The sequence below is a fragment of the Parasteatoda tepidariorum genome, chromosome 8 (genome assembly GCF_982258835.1).
Source record: "Parasteatoda tepidariorum strain Cologne lab strain chromosome 8, Ptep-v5.0, whole genome shotgun sequence".
Taxonomy (NCBI): Eukaryota; Metazoa; Arthropoda; class Arachnida; order Araneae; family Theridiidae; genus Parasteatoda; species Parasteatoda tepidariorum.
The window spans coordinates 23619717-23641609 of record NC_141762.1 but is presented as its reverse complement, the minus strand read 5'-3'; the positions used below and the strand labels follow the sequence as shown (position 1 = coordinate 23641609).

General features: G+C 30.6%; 1 protein-coding gene across 1 annotated transcript in view; it reads right to left on the bottom strand.

Moving 5' to 3' along the window:
- The window catches only part of LOC107455252 (uncharacterized), a 34548-nt gene extending 14567 nt beyond the window's left edge, over positions 1–19981 (bottom strand). Inside the window, exons 1-6 of the mRNA XM_087149998.1 lie at positions 19764–19981; positions 16911–16957; positions 10379–10510; positions 7673–7717; positions 7529–7594; positions 3192–3247 (exon numbers count right to left, since the gene is read on the bottom strand). Coding sequence (XP_087006124.1) covers positions 3192–3247; positions 7529–7594; positions 7673–7717; positions 10379–10510; positions 16911–16957; positions 19764–19917 — 500 coding nt within the window. The 5' untranslated portion in view covers positions 19918–19981. The remainder of the gene's footprint in view (positions 1–3191; positions 3248–7528; positions 7595–7672; positions 7718–10378; positions 10511–16910; positions 16958–19763) is intronic.
- Between the last annotated feature and the right edge of the window lie 1912 nt (positions 19982–21893).

Here is a 21893-nt window from a genome sequence, read left to right as displayed (position 1 = left end):
AAAAGCAGTTTTAGTTGACATCATTTTATCATGAAAAGGTACATTTAATTTAGGATTATGTATAATTACATCTACTTTTCCTGTAATATTTCCAATAGCCCTTTTAAATATATTTCTTAAAATATTATAATATTGTTCAGGTAAAATTTTAGATCCTGCCACTCTATATTGTTTTCTATAAACTTTATATTTTTCAATATATTGACCTCTGAATTCAATAATTTTATAATCTGGTTTAAAGAAATTTTTAAGATTTACCTCTACTTTTACCTTATCTTTTATTTTTTGAGGCCTATACAAAGCATTTAAATTAGTTTCAGTTATTATATTTTTTTCTTCTTTAGGTATAAATTTACCATCTTTATATTTTAAATTATAAGAATCAAAAACTTTTTTTAATTCATTTCTATACTTAGGATATTTATTAAATAGTTTAGTTTTGTTTTCCATATAATAAGAAGCATCCAATCCTAAATAATCTGATAAAATAGATTTATAATTTCCTGTAATTTTGATATCTGAAACTATTGACTCAACGATATTTGATTTTAATCTCTTATCAGTCAGGACAGGAATTTTAAATTTAGTTATCAATTCTCTTAGTTTTTTAATACTGAAAGTTGAGAGTACATTACTCAAGTGTTTGAACTCCTTTGTCATGTTACTCATTTATAAGGAAGAAAATTTATAAATACTTTTATAAAAAGGAGTTCATACGTTTTATATGAAAATTACTTCTAAAATGTCTTTGTTTATGTGAATAAGTATAATTTTTACCACAATCGCATTCATAATATATATATTTTCTTTTAAGATCACAATCTATACATCTTTTAAATAAATATTTTTTATATTTGTAAAATTCGTCAGCTGATTTCAAAGTCTTACAATCGCAACAAAATTTATCTTCCATTTATTAAATGGAGTTTTTATAAATACTTTTCTGTCTCTTTAAGAAACGAATTCCAAATTTCATCATAAATGTTTTGTTTTTTAGGACTACCTAACTTAATATTGTTAGAAATATTATAATATTCACATATCTTTTTCATAAAATATTTATAATTTAAACTCTTTTTAAAATACATATAATCTAAAAATTTTAAAAACATTTCATCTGTTTCAACTGTAAAAACCAAGTTCAATTTTCTTTTTAACTTTTTAAAAAAACAAATTCTCGAATTGTATCTCTGTTTTAAAAAAATATCGAAATCTTTCGTATCATAAAAAAATTCATCTTCTTCTGAATCGTAACTTATTTTTTTATTCTTAATTTGTTTAAATATCTCTGTATAAACATTTTCCATTTATTTACATAAGATATTTACTGGTAAAATTTTATATTAATAATTAAAAAAATAACATATGAAATTAGAGATTATAAATAGATATAGATAATAAGATTAATTTAATGTCAGTCTTTCTTTTATACTACTACTAGATGACACCACTGTTTCAAAGGAAATCAAAAAGTTTTACATTTTCTCTTGTTAAAATAATAAAAGCTCTTCTTCAGTCTGGGGCCCCGTAGCTCTGTGGTTAAGTCTAAGCTTAGCATCACGTAGTTCGTTGGTTCGATCCCCAGAAGCTTTCGTGAGTAGCAGGAGTGTTATTTGCGTGTTATTTGCGTTTATTTGAGTAGCAGGAGTGTTATTGCGTGTTATTTGCGTTAAGCGTCAATAGGGGGATCATTATAAAGCCATATAAAACATCCCACAGAGCGTCATCGAGGTGGGCGGAGACTTGTGGCTCCATGTCCTGGATGTTTTTATGTATTAATGTTGTTTGTATTGTTTATTATGTTGTTGTATTATGTTGTTGTATTATGTTGTTGTATTATGTTGTTTGTATTATGTATTAATGTTGTTTGTATTGTTTATGTGTTAATATTGTTTATGTATTAATAATGTATTAATAATGTATATGTAATGTTATAACAGTGTCGGCCACGTAGGCTGGGTTGGTGTACTGGGACTCTGGTTCCGGAATTCGTAAACAGCTGTAGGAATCGGAGTCTCAGTACATCAATCCGGTAGGCCATTTTGCTATTTTTTCTAATAATAAAAATTACCATAATTTTCTAATAGTAAAAATTATTAGACTCTTGTGATCAAATCCTAGTTCAACGTCATAACGTATAACTTTATGACCCCATTATTTTTTAGATATAGATAATAAAATTATATTACAAAAAATGTTCTTAAATAAATGGAAGAATTTAATGACCTCAAACGATTTCCTGAAACATATAAATTAAATGAACTCGAGATAGGTAAATATAATTTAATATCGCTGAGAAAAATAAATACAAAATACGGTGACTCTATTATAGCTAGATTAGAAGTAGACAATGATGAGAAAGATTTTTATCTCTCGAAATGTCATGGTGAATTATCTGATAAAGCTATAAGAAAAATTAATAGTGGAAAATATATTTTTGATTTTAAAGGCAAAAATAAATATTACGATTATGAATTACATGTAAAATAAAAAACGATATTTTCAATAAGGTACAGGATTTTTAATAAAATAAAAATTATTAATATAAAAATAAGAATTTTTAAAAATGCCGATTTTGTTTAATATTTCATAAAAAATGTAAAATATAGGCCTATTTTAATTTTTTTTAATATAAAAATAGGAAATCAATAGTAGTATATGGAAAGGGCAAAAGTGTCCTGTAGCCCCCCCCCATATACTACTTATAAGCTTGACGCTCGTTTTTCCTTTTACAGAAGTACCGAATGGGAGATTGATAGGTCTCTAGTTCAGATCAAAATTATAATTTGTGGAATAATGAACTGAATACGATTGGCCCTCCCTGTAGAAAAAGCTGAAGTCGAATTCTTGGCCATAGATGGCGCCACTGAAAAAGCAGAGAGCGCACTTTCTCCCTCAAATATTTGCTTAATTTCAATCACACTTGCTAATTGGCAAGTGGTATAAGTAACAACACAACACACATACACGCACATGTTTAAATGTTTACAAGATTTAATCCCCGTTTTAACCTAGTTACTGATGCACTTTAACTCCCAAAAAAATGCAATTAAATAGTTTATTTACTGCACTTTTTGTAATTATACTTTCCATCAAAGAACACAAAACACGTTTTAATATTTTAAACATTTATTGAAAATATTAATCAATCAAGAATGAACTTTAAAATAGTTTTTACTTGTTTAACCTACCTTTTGCAATACGTGGGGAATATCAAGCAATAGCTAATGAATGGAGAAAAGCAAACCTGAAAGAAACTTGAATTTTTAACACGCAAGCATTGAACAGGAAACCCTGAGTGCTCTGATAGAAGCACCTCTTTATATACATTTCTAAAATCCTTATCAAAATTGGAAACTAAGAATGTGTACTTTGGGGTTTGAAAATTAATATTTAACCTAAGAAAAAGAAAAATCGATATTGCAGAACAGGAGTTGCATGTAATAAACAAGATCGATTTGATTGCTAAAGGACACAGTTAAAAGATGATAATTATAAACGCCTTCAAGTTCCAACTTCCTGTTAACCTTTTTTTATTATTATTACTTGCGTCTTCTTTTACTGTAACTCGTCTGATCTGGATAACATTTTTATTTATACCTCACGTAATTACTAATTTGCGACACCGAATGAGTATACTTTTTGTTCTATTTGTACTGTGATTTCTAAAAATGAGCATTAAGTGTGATCTTTACGAAACTCCCATGATTTTTTTTTATACCAAAACCTTAAAATCCATATAAATATTGGCCTGTACTGAACAAACGCTATTCGATCAAGTAATGTTAAATAAAAAATTCGGCAACATTTTGATTAATTAATAATTGAATGATTAATAATTTTTTGAAATAATTTTTCTCAAAAAATCAATATTTTTAGCAATTTACTAGTGTGTTTGAGTGAAAAGAAAAGAGTGTTTTGCCTACGTTATTCATATTAGAAAATCTGTTTGTACTGGCTCCTAATCAATAGTCTCTTATCAGAGATCCTCTACGCAAATAAAAAACAATATACTGTAATAGTTGTGTAGGTTGTAGAAGTGGACCTCATAATGTTAATTTTAATTTTCGAGTCTTTTTATTTTGTTTCCGGAACTATATATGCGAACTAAAAAGTTATCTTCATAAAATTTTAAAACTCGTTTAAACGAAGGCTATTTTATGGAAGCATAAGTTTTTTTTAAAAAATTATTATGTTTTACATATTATTTAATTTAATAATGATCGAAAACACATAGTCTCTAATGGTGTAAAATTATATACACAATTGTCAGTCATGTATTTCTGAATAACAATATTAAAAATTGCAGCAATAGCTTCTGAATAAGGAAATATATATAAAAAAATCCTGTGATTAAAGCATTATTAGATTATATGTCCTATTTTGGATGTTGTCATTTAAAATAACTAAATTTAAGCACCTTACATAATTATTAATTATAAAAAAGCATTACAAAATAATTATTAATTATTAAAAAAAGCATTACAAAATAATTATCAATTATAAAAAAGGCATTGCATAGAAATATCTTTGAATAATCAAATTTTACTATTTTGTGCAAAATATTTTGATTTGTTGAAATTGAAAATAACTTACTATGGTCCAACCATTCGAATGCGCTCTTGACTAAGTTATTAAGACGATATGTATCGAATCTGAGATAAGGTGAAATGCGTACAAAGTGAAATAATATTAAAGAACCCAAACTCTTGATCTCTCTCTTGCATTTATTATAGGGACCATATCTTTCAAATTACAATTACTTCTCATATATTGGAGATTTATGTATCCAAGTAATTTGAGCAGAAAAATAGATATGCTTATACAGCAAAAAGTTTTTAAGTCTGATTTTATAGCTTGAAGTATAATTAATACAATTAACAACTCAACACATTTAGCCCTTAATAGATACTCACCCAATTTTATAAATCGACGTGTATTCACTTCATTTTGAAGCATGGGTAGCTATTGAGTTTTTTTTAAACTTTATTTTATAATCGTTGTTGAACAGCCGAACCAGTTTGAGTTTACGACTACCAATGTTCAACTCCACAACCTTGTAATTTTGAATCCAATCCAGAGGACAAGAAATTCCGGGATTCAAACATTGGGAGAAATTTACCTTTGTGGAGCAATCTGTAATGGAACTTACTCGCATTTATGTTACATGGGGAGGAAAACTACGAAAACCTCGCACTGTTAGTCTGACAACAAGGGGACTGTAACCCATGATTTGTCTACCAGAGTATATTTTACAGTGTGGTCAGTGTGAACTGAGTGAGGAATTTGTATCAACCAGTCATCGTTAGGATTCGAACCCGAATTCCTCATTGAGAGTTCAACGCTCTATCACCTGGACCAACACAGAGCTGTTAAGGGTTAAGTTAGATCCCAGAAAATTTTATCTTAGTACGTGAAAATGTTGATCAATAGACCAACAGTTCTAAAAGATGATTAAAATCCACATTAAAATCTAGCATTGTTTAACAAGTTTAAACCTTGTAAGTCGCTATTTTTAACACTTTGTATAAAACTTAAATTATTTTGAAACAAATGATAGTTTTTTTTCCATTTTAAAAGGAGATTTTATGCTGTATTAAATGAAACAAATGGCTTTTTGATTACTTAGCTGCCTGACACTTTTCAGACAGCAAAAAATATTGCAATTCAATTCACGAACAAAAGACAAATGAAAATATATAAACAAGCAGTATAGTCGAAAAATTAAAACACCAACTTTAAAATATAATTTTTGTGAAATAAAAAACTCCAAAACTTTGTTTCTATATTGTTTGGATTGATAACTTGTCAGGCAACCAAACATTTTGCACTACGTTTTAATAAACTCGTTTTCATATCTGAAAGGATGGAGTCTTAAAATTAAAATATCGACTACTTTCTGACTAGCAAGAGCATTCGAATTGCTCCTTGAGCTCAATGCTTAATAACAATGCCTTTTCAGTTGTTTTAAAAGAGTTTCACTTATCATATAATAACCGAATAGTATTTATAATTAATCAAAAATTTGACTATTTTCCAATCAGCAAATATATTAAAATATTAACTTGCGTCTTGGATAACAATACTAATTTCAATCGTTTCCTTAGCACTATATGCAGCATTATTATTATCGTCAATTAAAATTTGTAGTGCGTCTACCACTACAAAGATACAGTTCCAATTCACTAGTATATAAGACATGTTAACTAGATTCTATGTTGGGGTATCTTGTCATTGATAAAGGTAGACACTGTCGATAACTACTAACCCTATATTGGTGACCCGGACGTGATGTAAACACGCCTACCTTGATAGAAACTCCTACTTCGATTTGAACACGTCTACTTCTATGTACGGTCCATACAGAACAGTTGACTTGCTTCTTGTGACTGCGACATTATCCCCCTCCTAGAGCCGTTGCTACTCAGTCTCGATCTCACACAACGTACAGCGTATACACTCGACTGCTAAAGGCAACACAGCGACAATTTCCATGAACTTAATGCAGCTCTCGCAATCAGCACTTAAAACTACCGTGATCTTAATACAGCTCTCCCGGCTTCTCACAAAATGACAATTAATCAACCAGTGGTATCCACTTATTGAATTCTATCACAGCTATAATTCTGCTGGGTGAGTACTGTAGTTTGTCTACCACTACAAAGATGCAATTCCAATCCACTAGTATATAAGACATGTTAGCTCAATTCTATGCTGGGATACCTTTTCGTAGATGAAGGTTAACATTGTCGATAACTAGTATCAAATTACAACTAGAACTATAAGACTTATTCTAATACAAGCTGCAATTAGTGCCAGCAAATGGTGTTTTCGTAGCAAGATTTTTCGCCAATTAAAATTTCAACATCTTTCTGACTTAAAGCAACAAGCCTATAATTGAAAGCAGAAAATAATTCAAATGTTTTTTCAAAGTAAACTTAAAAACAAACAAAAATTATTTTGTTTTTGTAACGCAAAAAGTGAGAAGCTTCACTCGAATCTCTCTTATGTCTTTCGATCAAAATTAATGTCCTCTATGCTTTTCGTCTTAAGATTGGCAATAATATAAACTATTTTTATTTTACTTATTTTTGTTTTACTTATTTTTATTTTATTTATTTTTATTTTATTTATTTTTATTTTATTTATTTTTATTTTATTGATTTTCATTTTATTTATTTTTTTTTTATTTTACTTATTTTTATTTTATTAATTTTTATTTTATTTATTTTTATTTTATTTATTTTTATTTTATTTATTTTTATTTTATTTATTTTTATTTTATTTATTTTTATTTTATTTATTTCCATTTTATTTATTTTTATTTTATTTGTTTTTATTTTACTCATTTTTATTTTACTTACTTTTATTTTATTTATTTTTATTTTATTTATTTATTTTCAATAGCCGGAAAAGTATCTCAAAGTCTTATAAAGACATACCTGTGGATTTTGCTCATAATGCATGCTTAAAGTGCATTTAATTGAATCGGGAATGTTAGTGGAAACTAAAAGAAAATTTAACTTACCTTAAACTCTTCTATTTTCTTATTGTCAGCAATTTTTATTGGATCAGTTGAAGTTAAAAGATCCTTCTGCAAATAAAATTTGCCTTAAAAAAATCTTATCGTTAAATATCTAAGATTTTGTATTTTTGAAGAACAATTACTTACGCAATAGTGAACCAAAGGCTCGAAAACAGTCGTCAAGTGGCTTTTCTGTAGCAAAATTGAAGGAAATCATAAAGAAAACAAAATTATAAATAAGAAATTGTTAATCAAAATAGCAATAATTTAGAAAATGAAATCATTCTAACCTCCTGATTAAATGATTAATCTAGAATTAGTGAACAGCTTAAGTTTAAAATTTTCAATCAAACACGAATCAATACACACGAAATCAAAGACTTGACAAAAATAAACACTACACGAAATCAAATATTTTTCTTATAATTTTATAACCGTAATAATTTAATAAAAGGCTTATTTATATTTATAACCGTCGTTGAACAGCCGGCCCAATTTTTGTGTTTACGTTTACTAATGTTCTACTTCCTAACCTTGCAATTTTGTACCCGACCCAGAAGACAATGGAACTCCTGGATCGAGTATTGGGAGAAATTTGCCTTCATGGAGGACTTTTAGATGGAACTAACCGACATTTTTGCATTTGCCTTACTAATCAAAGTAGCAATCATTTAAAAAATGAAATGATTCTAACATCTTGATTAAACGATTAATCTAAAATGATTTAGCGCTTTAGTTAACAGCTTAAATTTAAAATTTGCAAACACAAATCAACGCACACGAAATCAAACACTTGGCGAAATTAAACATTTGACGAAAAGGGTTACACACTTTTTAGAGCAGCGAATTTCGATCGAAAATTTTAGCAACTGTTCTCATGACTGCTAAGTTTAGTCAATCTAAAGCCAGCACTGTCTACTCTTATTTTGAAAATGGTGCAAAATGTCAATATGGAGAAAAGTCACAGTTTTGTGAAAGCGAAAAGCATTTGCGGTATAATTTCTTTAATACTTAAAAACTTACTCCAATGCTGGATAACTTGGGCTCATAAAAAATTGCAAAAACTGAGAATACGATAGTGATTTTGATAATTTTTAATTATGTGAAAAAATTTCACCAAATTGGCGATTTTTAAAGAAAGTTACTAAGAGTTAAATAACTTTTAAAATATTTAAGGTATTTGTCTGTTCTCAAGACCAGATAATTTTTCGCAATAAAATTAGATGCATAGTTTAAAATTAACGATTTGAAATTTTTAATTTATAAAGAAAATCACCATACTCCTTATGCATATGGCAGTGCCGCCCTCCCCACCCACCCTTCTAAAATAAACACCCTAAATAACTTTGGGTCTAATTATCGAATTTTCACGTGCTTCCAAATGCTATTTAGCTTTTTTTTCTTAATGTTTTAAGTGCATAACCTCAAATATGATAATTATTTAGTGCAGACAACATCCTTAGATATGAATTACGGCAACAAAAAAACTTTCCATGAATTCTTTTTCTTGATAATATACTGATACTTAACTGAAATCTCAGAAATATGATCCCATAAGTTTGGTCAGGATAGCTAGCCAAAGTTTCCATCCTTAATATTAATTTTATTTTTTGCGCATTTTGTCATACCTCGAAAATTTTTTAAGCGAATCGAAAATTTTTTGCACGTAATTATAAAATTTGTCTATCTAAAAACTATGCAAACATTAATTTATAATCATTACTTATTATTATTTCATTTAATAACAGTCGAAAAAAACTTTTAATTTTAAAGTATACAAATTTTTTGACCATTTTACGGAACGTTATTAAAGCAAAATACAAATTTTTTTTATGAAATCGGAAGAATAGTTTCAAGAGATATCGAACCTTAAATATCCGACTTTTAAAATATTCTATTTCTTCAAAACTATTTAATCGATTTCATTCAAATTTTGTATTTTTCCTTATATAAAACTAACTTTTTTAAAATGAAGTAAAAGTTCAAGTTTCTTACAGTTCAAAACTGTTCGACTATCATTAAATAAAATAGTAAGTAATTTTTCGTGTAATTATCTTTGGATAAGCGAATTTTATAATTGTGTACAAGAATTTTTCGATTCGCTTAAAACTTTCTCGAGATATGGCAAAGTACACAAAAAATATAATTAACATTAAGAGGTCCAAATATTGGACGCCACTCCTGACAAAAACAATTGGGTCCATATTATCCAAATAGGGACAACCCCTTATACTTTGGGAGTAAGGAGCCCAAATCCGACGGAAAAAAAGGTGTGTCTATTCAGTGAAAGTACGCGTCTGCACTAATTATTTAGCATATTTGAAATCATCCTTTCAAACCGTTAAGATGGTGTTTTAGTATGTGAAAATCTGATCATTACATCAAAAGTTATTAGAATTGTTTAATTTTTTTTTCAAACTGTATGGGTCACCTTCTTTCAAATAAAGCTATTTTTTAATAGTTTTTAATAGTTTGGGGAGGTTTTTGTGACTTATTTTCCTTTACATTTATTTCAAATTATGTGCGTAGTCCCTTTTTTAAGACCTCAGTAATTAAATAATTGTTTATCCCGGTATGGTAATTCCGTGGGTAAAGGGAGGATAGTTACCAAAGTAAACAGGTAATAGAATGACGTTTTAATTGAATAAATAAAATAAAAACTGTTTCTGATGGAAAATTGCAAATTTTTTATTGTTAATTTTTAATTTAACGTCGAATAATTTAAGTTGTATCCTAAAATTTCATCCACTTTTTAGGTAATAAAACGTATAATAAATAATTAGTAATTTTAAGTATAAAACTATTATACATATACATTTGGAAATTATAATAAATAGCTTGAATCGTCCTTACGAATTTCTCTTTGTTCGAACACACATAAGGCAAAAGGCATGAAGTTACGTTTCCCTCTTCGCACGGTGGTAATCCAGGTTCACCTTTGAGATCACATTGTGCAATCTCTGTATTTCTAATAAAGTTTATAGCCTGAAATACAATTTAAAAGTCATTAAATAGTTATAAAAAATGTTATATACCATCATTAGCAATCATAAAGTATCAGTGAATGGCTTAAGTAAAGAGTGTTCCTTAAAAACCACCCTTAATATGCGTTGTTATAATCAACAAAAATGAAAACATGAAAATACAATACACTATAAAAAAAAAACTCAGTAAATTTATAACCAGTATTTGGTGCAAAGTTTCTCATTATCCCAAAGTTTAACTGACTAAAAGATCATTTTTTTAGTTGCCCCATAAATTGTAAAGTATGATCGAGAAATACTTCCATAGTGCAACTAATTGACCCGAAATTTGATAAAAGGCACTCACTGAACTTTGACTGTGACTATAAACAGAACGATACGATATTTGCTTACAACGCCATGTTTTCTTTACAACTCTGTCTCGGTGTATCGGGACGACTAATGCATGTTGTTTCAAGTATTAACTTAGGTAAAGATAGATAAATGCATGCATTTGCATTAATTATTTTATATGTTGCCTTTTCCATTTTTTTTAATGTTGCCTTTTTAAATTTGGTAGGCGGTGTAAAATAGTCAGTGGTATGTCATAAAATAACCTACTTATCGTAAATAATTTTTTTACGGTAAATAGCAACCTTGCCCTGAATTTGAGCGATTTGGAAATACCTAATAATGGTGCAACCTTCCTCTACTTTGGTAAAAGAAAGAAAAAAAGAAAGAATGAAAACGTGTTTTGTTTCTTCAAAGTTCCTACTTTTGGTGCAACCTTCTAGTGATATTTGGGGCTAGTGAAAACACCAAAATATGGTAAAAATGAGCTCCATCTTTTGTAGCCAGCAAATGAATACCAATTTTTGATGCAACGTGGCAAGGAATTTTTTAACAGTTGAGGACATGGAAATATAAATTGCAACATAAAAGTACAAATTACAAGTCAATATTTAACACTATGGATATCTGACAAATTACAATAGATGAAGGTGAATGCTATAAAAATCAAAACAAGTTTTATAGGAGTTTGAAACTTGAAGGTGTTTTTAATTATCTGTTTTCAACTTTTCTCGGATTGTTAATCTTGTCTTGTAGATCTTTTCTTTCGCTTCCCTGTTTCGTGATTTGCCAGATTTCGAGCGTGCTTTTGCTGTTTTTTTCTCATTTAAATAATAATTTTAAGCCACTAATGTGTTTTATTTTTGGTTTTCATTTTTCATAGGAGTTTTAAAAATACAGGGTGGAAAAAAACACCGTGCTTGTAGTATGCTCAGTTTACGCAGGTTGTCAAAAAGCGGTTAGAACGGTCAAATATTTCGAGAAAAATGCATTGGACCGAAACTCAAAGAATACTAGTGCTAAATATTTAAAATAATGGATTCAGTGATAATCAGATCAAATAAATCAAATTTTTCTGGAATCAAATCTGCAATAAAAAATAAGTGGGAGTTCCAATTCTAAATTTTAAAGTTGTCACCCAACCCGCTCTGTAAAGGGTGGGTTTTTGGCATCAAGAAGCCTTTAAAATGCATTTTTGCAAAATATTTCATGCGTGCATTTTTTCAAATATTTAATCCTATTTATATATATGTATGTGTGTGTGTGTGTGTGTGTGTGTGTGTGTGTGTGTGTGTGTGTGTGTGTGTGTGTGTGTGTGTGTGTGTGTGTGTGTGTGTGTGTGTGTGTGTGTGTGTGTGTGTGTGTGTGTGTGTGTGTGTGTGTGTGTGTGTGTGTGTGTGTGTGTGTGTGTGTGTGTGTGTGTGTGTGTGTGTGTGTGTGTGTGTGTGTGTGTGTGTGTGTGTGTGTGTGTGTGTGTGTGTGTGTGTGTGTGTGTGTGTGTGTGTGTGTGTGTGTGTGTGTGTGTGTGTGTGTGTGTGTGTGTGTGTGTGTGTGTGTGTGTGTGTGTGTGTGTGTGTGTGTGTGTGTGTGTGTGTGTGTGTGTGTGTGTGTGTGTGTGTGTGTGTGTGTGTGTGTGTGTGTGTGTGTGTGTGTGTGTGTGTGTGTGTGTGTGTGTGTGTGTGTGTGTGTGTGTGTGTGTGTGTGTGTGTGTGTGTGTGTGTGTGTGTGTGTGTGTGTGTGTGTGTGTGTGTGTGTGTGTGTGTGTGTGTGTGTGTGTGTGTGTGTGTGTGTGTGTGTGTGTGTGTGTGTGTGTGTGTGTGTGTGTGTGTGTGTGTGTGTGTGTGTGTGTGTGTGTGTGTGTGTGTGTGTGTGTGTGTGTGTGTGTGTGTGTGTGTGTGTGTGTGTGTGTGTGTGTGTGTGTGTGTGTGTGTGTGTGTGTGTGTGTGTGTGTGTGTGTGTGTGTGTGTGTGTGTGTGTGTGTGTGTGTGTGTGTGTGTGTGTGTGTGTGTGTGTGTGTGTGTGTGTGTGTGTGTGTGTGTGTGTGTGTGTGTGTGTGTGTGTGTGTGTGTGTGTGTGTGTGTGTGTGTGTGTGTGTGTGTGTGTGTGTGTGTGTGTGTGTGTGTGTGTGTGTGTGTGTGTGTGTGTGTGTGTGTGTGTGTGTGTGTGTGTGTGTGTGTGTGTGTGTGTGTGTGTGTGTGTGTGTGTGTGTGTGTGTGTGTGTGTGTGTGTGTGTGTGTGTGTGTGTGTGTGTGTGTGTGTGTGTGTGTGTGTGTGTGTGTGTGTGTGTGTGTGTGTGTGTGTGTGTGTGTGTGTGTGTGTGTGTGTGTGTGTGTGTGTGTGTGTGTGTGTGTGTGTGTGTGTGTGTGTGTGTGTGTGTGTGTGTGTGTGTGTGTGTGTGTGTGTGTGTGTGTGTGTGTGTGTGTGTGTGTGTGTGCGCGCGCGCGCTCCCTCTCTATTTTTTCTCGTAACTCTTGAGCCGTGGCTTTTCATTAATCATTATTTTGTGGTTTCCAATTTTCGCAGTCATAATATTTTAATTATTTTTAATATCTTTTTCTATAAGGATGGCAACATAATGAATTTTCTATGCTTTTATTGAGAAAAGAATAAAAAAATCTATTTACAATTTATATACAATTGGAGCAGAGCTCCCTGGCACATCTTTATACTTCCATTTCCAAAAGATAAGTGTACACTTTTTTAATGTAACATATGTTTATGTCATGTGATCTATATAACCCAGATGTTAGAACCGGCGTCTGGAACATCTTAAGACTAGATGGAGATGAACTAAAATCTCAACATAGTCTTGATTTTAATGGGAATTTGGTTTCGTTACGATTTTTTACTGCGCGGTGTGGATTTATTTTACAAATAAAGACTTCATCGCTATTCAACGGAACTTATTATATACGCGAAGGGCTAAGTTAAGAACGTGAAAGAGAAATTTAATGTTCTCAGAAACCAGATGAGCTCATCTGCAGATAGATATAATTCTTTTTGAGTTTAGTCTCAAAAGATCCTTTTAATTTTATTAAGCTAGTATTTTATATATATATATATATATATATATATATATATATATATATATATATATATATATATATATATATATATATATATATATATATATATATATATATATATATTTCTATACTATATTATTTACAGACTTCTTTGACGTATACCAGAATTCGAACGATAAATATTAAAGCAAGTCGCGTCTTCGGTCAACTTTATTATTGCAAAAACCACCATATTGGAACAATATTTTACTGATTGCGGCTGTCACCAGCATTTTAAAGGTAAGGAATTTTAATCCGGCTAAAAAAAGGTATGCTTATTCAGAGAAAATACGTTCTTGTGTCTGATTTCGTCAATTAAAGTATCTACTGTACTAATCAATTATCATATTTGAGGTCTGATATCACACATGCAACGATTTTTTCAGACTCACTATCATCCCTCCAGGCCCTGGCTGACCCAGAACCCAGTTCCAAACTCATAGAAGAGATCAAAAAAATTTGGAATAAGAACACAATTTTGAACTGGGTAAAAGCACATGTGGGGATCCAGGGCAATGAGGAGGCAGACAGGGCAGCAAAGGAAGCCATTGGATCTGACAGTGTGGATCTCCAGGTTCTGAAGACCCCCAAACAAGCTAAAACCGAAATCAAACAATATTTAATGGCAAGGTGGAAAACCAATTGGGAAAATTCTGAGAAAGGCAGGCATACATTTAAATTCATTAAGACCCCGTCAACTACAAGGTTGCAAACTAATTTCTATTTTAACCAATTTCTGACGGGGCACGGAGTGTTCGGAGTACACCAAAACAAATTTTTTAATAAATCAGATCCTTGCTCAAACTGTATCCAAAGACAAACCATAGAGCATCTTTTATATAATTGTGATCGGTACCGAACACTCCGAAAAAATTATTTCTTCCAAAAAACAGACCAACAAATTTTTGCAGACAAGGTCTGTAGAGAAATTATCAAGATTATCATTAAAACTACTCTTGAGGAACAAATGGAATTAATAAACAAAATTGACAATAACTAAAATTTTAACCTGCTTAATATAACCACCTTGCCAAAAGTTTTTTTGGACCACATTGCCATTTTAGTGTTTTAATTTGACTTTTAACTTGACTTTGCATTTTATACGTGCTTTAGGTTTGTTTACAACCTTTGGAATTTAATACATTTGGTATTTTACATTGCGATTGTATTTTATACACGGTTTTTAGATTGTTATACACCCCTTTTAACTCTTCCCTTTTAGTATCTATTGGTATTTTATCCTCTGTTTTTTTGTACTTTAATTGAATTTACTCTGCTTTACTTGTTGTCTTCATTTTAACTACCTGTTACTACTTCACCCTCACTATTTTACGCCACTCAGCAGGATTCAAGCTGACTTGATTGGCTGGATCCTTTCAATGCCCTATTGGCAAGTGTATACATCTGTGATTTTGTCTCAGTTTTAACTTTTCAATTTTAGCACTATATTCATTTATGTCATTTTATCCTTTCACCTTTTGACGGTTTTATAAGTTGTATCTACGGCTGTTTTAGGTGAATAGTTAGATTTTTTGTCATGTATTGAGGGGTCCACCAGCTCCTGCTCACAGCTCACTCAGTTTTTACTGGTTGTCTCAGGGTTCGTAATTTTTGTATTTTATATATATATAATTTTTGTATTTTATATATACATATAATTTTTGTATTTTATATATACATATAATTTTTGTATTTTATTTATATAAGGGTCTGTTGACCTTTTAAATGATCCATTGTATTTGGCGTATGGGCCTATTGGCCTAGGCCGCTGTTTATGAAATATCATATTTGAGGTCATTCCCGTGAGCCATTAGGCTTGAGCCCTAGTACTAAAACTTTCACGCATTTGCATCTTGGAGATCAAATCTGCATCTTTTAGATTTCATCACATTCGATTTTTTCTTTCTTTGATAATTGTAATTGTTTGTTATCTAGCTTAAGGGGTCACAGTACCCTTGTAACAATTATTTTAAATAAAGGTATAATCATTCTTTTTGTGACTGATTTGCATGCTCATTTAACTTAAAATCAATATCTTCATCTTATCAAATTTATCTTCAAAAAATGATTAAACTTGGTGAAAGTTATGTTGAAAAATGAAAGTTATATGTAGAAAAATGAAAGTTAAACCAAATGGTTTAACTTTCTAAACATTGAAAAAAAATTGAAAAAATTTGAAATTTTTGAATATTTAAACAAATTTTGTTATTTTAAAAAATTAAAAAATAAAATATATATATAAAAAGAATTTTGTTATATAAAAAAATTTTGTTATATTAAAAAATTTTGTTATTTTAACAAATTTTCGAAGAAAAAAATTTTTTTGTGCTTGCAATATTCATTTTAAAAACTTTGTACATTCATTTGTTGATATATCCATTAGAATATTTTTTATAGATTTATTTTGTAAAGAAGTAGAAAAAAAAGGTTAAAAATTCTTGCTTGGTATATATAACATGCTGTAAAAATTGTAATACCTCATTAAATGCTTATTCCATTCACAGTTTAAATAAGTGTATTAATTATACTTAAGATAAAAAAGTTTACTTCAAAGCTTTATCTTAAATAGAAAGAACTCCTTTTGGATTTAATTGAAATTAAAACACAAAATTATCATCCATGAGAAAAAGCACTTTAAAGTCTGTCTTCTGAGCAAGCTTCTGTATTAGGGCAATTTAAAATCATTCATAACTTTTTTAACAATGTAGATAAATAAATGATTTGTTTCGGTGCATTTGAAATAGTTTGAAGTTTTATTATAAGCAATTAAAAAATGTCAATATTTTGATCATTTTTGGGTACTGTGACCCCTTAAAAAAACGGCTCATACTTTTATGGGTCTCTATGTTAAGAAACATACACTAAATGAAGCTGAATAAAAATGAAAAAAAATAGATATAATTTAATTTTATATGCTTTGCAATTATAATAGATTTGTAATAAACAATGTTACTTTTTTTCGAAATAAGCTTATCAAATTTCAAAAAGAACTGTTTTTTTACTTACATTTTGAGGAATTTTATCAAAACATATTTTTTCTTCTTCGAGTACTTCTACAAATATATAATAAAAGCCTTTATTAACATTTATGATTTTTCTAAAGCATTTATAATTTTTCAAAATATAATAGTACTAAATTTCAAAACGAAGCTGGCCGCTCTCTATCTGCATATGACACCTAAAATTGTTATATATTTATGCATGGTATCTAAATTTACACCTGCAGAAATGGTATCTAAAATTATTATTTGCTTATGTGTGGTATCTAAAATTGTTACATATATTTATCTACGGTATCTAAAATTGTTATATTTTTATGTATGACTTCTAAATTTATACCTATATGTATGGTGTATAAAATTATTTTACACAGTAATTCAAAAAATTCTGCATCGTTTCATGTTTAGTTATTTCTTAGAAAAAGTAAAAAAATTTCATGCAGCAAAAAATCAACACAAAAATATCTTTTTATAAACTTGATATATATAATAACAGAAATATGATTGTCTGATTGACATCAAGAAAGTTTTGAATCCCAGGAAAATTTTGAAAATAGCTGAGTACGTTAAAAAAGAAATATAGTTGCAGTGTTAATTAAAAACAGATAAAATTGCCGAGTTATTTAAAATTGTAAAAACTAACGGTGTAAGTTAAAAACTAAGCAAATTTTGAAGTTCATAAATTTTTTTTTCAAGTTTATAACTGTAAAAATCATGAAATGCAATAGGGATAAATTTATAAATAAATGATTAAGAATGTCAAAAATTGTCTATGTTTTTATTTATATAAAAGAAATAATTAATTTGTGAAGGAGTTATGAAGACATGTTGGTTGCGTCCCTCACTCTACCACCCACAGATTATTTTATTTTTTCTGAGTTTTCTCCTAGTTATGAAAATAGAAGTATGCAAATAATTTTATTATTTTATTCGAGTTTACTTATGCTTGCTCTGAATGCATTTTAAGATACCAAAAATTTCCTAAATAGATTTCTGCAGAGTGGAGAACTCGCCAGAGTAAAAAATAGATTCATATTCTTTAAATATACGAATATTAATAATGTAAGATATAAAGAATATAAAATAAGAATAATTTAGAGGGTTCCTTGGGCTATTCATCCACTTTTCCTTCGAGGTTAATATCTTCCTTACCTGTACTATGCATGATTCTTTATCGCCTTACGAGATCATCACCAACAAAACCAATTATTTTTATTTTTTGAAATGGCGGATGCTATTTAGGCAAAGTATGAAATAATCGTCCTGATGAGGTTATTATGTAAATGATGTGCATGTTACTGTGAATGACAGAAATCGGTGGTTGTTGACTTTCACCGGTGAATGTTGACAATCAAACTAGTCGCTTTGGTGAATGTCCGAAATATTTATTACATCCGATTTGATATTAATTTATTCGTAGATATAATTATATTTATTCGATATTTTAATACTTACTGACGATAGATTAGAACAAACATCAGTGTTTGGAGTATCGGGCAAATGTATACAGTGGCACTTGACTTTAAGAAAACATTTAGATTCATTGCCTGTGAGACATTATCCGAAATAATAACAAACTTTAACCACCTTGATGTAAGATGTTCTAAATTGAAATCACGCCCCTGTGACCATGAAGGGGTGCTGGAGTAGGAAAGGCTTGTCTCCTCTGTATAATACCGTGGGTCATGAAGGGAGAATCGCGTTACCATGTATATGTGAACGCGGTTCTGAAGGAGTTAAATTTATCCCCCTTTTACCACTACTCATTACTCCAGCATAACTCCAGTAACTTCTAGTTTTGTTCATGTTAAATACTCAGAATAATAAATATTTTATATTTTTATTAAAAACTGTGCTATTTTTATAAATTTCTATACCATTTTATTTTACTATGTTAACTCCGTCAAATAAATTTTCCAGTGATAACATATCTCGCATTTAATGTAAAAATATTCACAAATTAATCCACATTAAGTTTAAATACTCACAAATTAAAAATTTTAAAGGTAGTGAACTCATAAATATATTTTATTTTTTTCATGTTTACAATTTTAATAGACAAAAAAATCCCAAAGAAATAGAAATGCGGTATTGATGAAACGACCCTGTCGAAGAAATGATCCTGTCGACAAAAATAGTCTGTCGACGAGATGATCAAATCTTTATAAATACGCTGTTGACGAATTGATCATGTTAAAAAAATTAGAATGACATGTTGAAAAAGCAACTTGTCGACGCTGCGAAATATTCTATTGTCGAAGAGTCCTGTCGACGAATCGACCTAGTCCAGTCAAATGAACACGATTCGTACCGTTTACATCTATAATCAGGTTTGAGAAAAACTGTGTCCTGTCAACATATGCAATTAAAATAACAAAGTGTATCTTTCAAGACACTATTAGAATTTCATATTTGGACTATTTGGTACCTAATAATCCCTTTTGCAAAAAAATAATTTTTATAGTAATCGAAAATTAAATAGAAATTCAGAAAACAAGTCTGTAGATGAAGTTGCAATGGTAACCGAGAAAAATAATTAGATTTGAATTTTATCTCAATAAAATCTGGAATTAAATTTAGGTTATTACAATGAAAATTTTTGGGATCTTTTAATTAAATAATTTTTGATTTCCTTGTAAAAATCTGTCTAAAACAAATTATTTTTTTATTTTTTTAATAATTAACTACTTTATTTATCGAATTATTGTCAAAAAAAAATGATGGCTTAGCAACCATAGCAATTGGTGAGCGAAGTAAGCTGGGGCAGGGGGCAGGAGCCCTAGCAATGTAATGAAAATCTTGCTACAAACCTACAGAAAACATTTTAGCAAGATGTAACTATTACCGAAAAAAATCTTACCACAGTCACAATATTGTAGCATCATGCAATCTAAGAAAGGACCCAAAGTAGATCCCATTGCTTGTTGCAATGCACTTTTCAAAAAACTCAAATCAAACGCGTTGACGCATGCAACAGTAACAAGGACGGAAATTAATTTACAAATGGTTAACATTTTCGTACTCCTACGTCGATATAAATATTGTTTTCGGAAAAAAAAATTCTGCTGATTTATTGTTGAGGAATATCATTTAAATACTAACACTTTTTCCTCTTAATTGTGCGTGAATTCGAATGCAACTGAATAAACATAAAACTCAATTTTAAATTATACTTAGAAAATGAATGAATGAATAAGTTGATAATTATGATTTTTTAAATATTTTCTGTTTCCCTACACTTTTTTCCTTTCATTCTATTGCCAAGCTTCATCCTCCACGCCATTTTTTTTTCCATACAGATTTTGTTACTAAGAATAACAAAACAAATTTGAGTACTTAAAATAAAAATGTGTTATCTTTGGTCTTCCATTTTATTCATAGATAAGCGTACAATGCACAATTACAATTAGTATGTATGGAATTTCAGTACCTATTAACTGAAACAAGTTTGGAAAATAATTTCATTTCTTTTTCTTCTGAGTCACTACAGCCTGTCACTAGCTCAGGCTATCCCATGTAGTTTCTGCCATCTGGTCCCATCAAAGTCAAGGTTCATCCAGTTTCCCTTACTCCTCATTTAATTACCTGAGGCCTGACATCAGGCTTGAGACGTCGACGTTCTTTAATTCTCCTAGCCTGCTTGCTTGTCAAGATTTAATGCCTCATTGTTATAGGTGCTCTTTTAATGGCCAGAAAGTCACCAGTTTTCCCGCATTAATTTTCACATCTTTTTGTCGTCATCAACGTAAAACTAAAAAATCGCACAACTGTTTTTTTTTTTTTTTTTTTTTTGAAAAATATTTTTGCATTCCAAATTTAAAGGCATTCTAGCAATATTAATTTTTCTTCTTTTCCTCTGATATTATTACGAGGGTTGTTTTTTTTTTTTCAACCTCCTATGGGCTGTAAAGAAAAGACGGGTCAATATACAAAAAAGATTTTATTACCGAAAGTAATGTACAATACAGGTTATTTCTCTACATAATCACTATGACGATTAAGGCATTTGTCATATCTGTGAACAAGCTTTGCAATACGCTCTTCATAAAGTGTAGCCGCCAATGATTGGAAGTGAGTTGTGACGGTTTCTTTGAGCTCCACGTCAGTTTGGAAGCGCTGCCCTCCACGCCACTGCTTCAATTCAGAGAAAAGATGATAATCAATCGGTGCTAGGTCGGGACTGTACGGTGGGTGTTCGAAAATGTCCCAATTAAATTGCTGAAGAAGTCGTTGTCCTGTATCAGAACAATTCCAGAAGTCAGATTGCTTCTTCGTTTGTTTTGAATAGCTCTCCGTAAGCGTCGCAAAGTTTCACAAAATGAATCTGCATTAATTGTTGTTCCAGGCTGCATAAACTCCACAAGCAACACACCTTTTTGGTCCCAAAAACAGTTGCCATAATCTTACGGCTGTTGAAGGTTCGTTTGAATTTTGTGGGTCTCGTTGGAGAGTTTGTGCGCATCCATTGTTGTGATTGTCGCTTCGTTTCGGGAGTGTCATATTGAATTTCTGTCTCAGCAACTGTCACAATGGATTTCAAAAAATCTTCTCCATCAGTATTGTAACGGTCAAGAAAATCCAAAGCTGCACCCATTCGGCGAGTTTTGTGGTTGTCAGTCAACATCCTTGGGGCCCAGCGAGCGTGCGTTGTGGGTCTCGTTGGAGAGTTTGTGCGCATCCATTGTTGTGATTGTCGCTTCGTTTCGGGAGTGTCATATTGAATTTCTGTCTCAGCAACTGTCACAATGGATTTCAAAAAATCTTCTCCATCAGTATTGTAACGGTCAAGAAAATCCAAAGCTGCACCCATTCGGCGAGTTTTGTGGTTGTCAGTCAACATCCTTGGGGCCCAGCGAGCGCAAACTTTTCTGTAGTGCAACCGTTCAGTAACGATAGAGTACAGGGCAGATCTTGAAACACCTGGAAATTTCATCGATAATTCACTTATGGTGAACCTTCGAGTTTCCCTTACCGCTTGCTCAACGTGCTG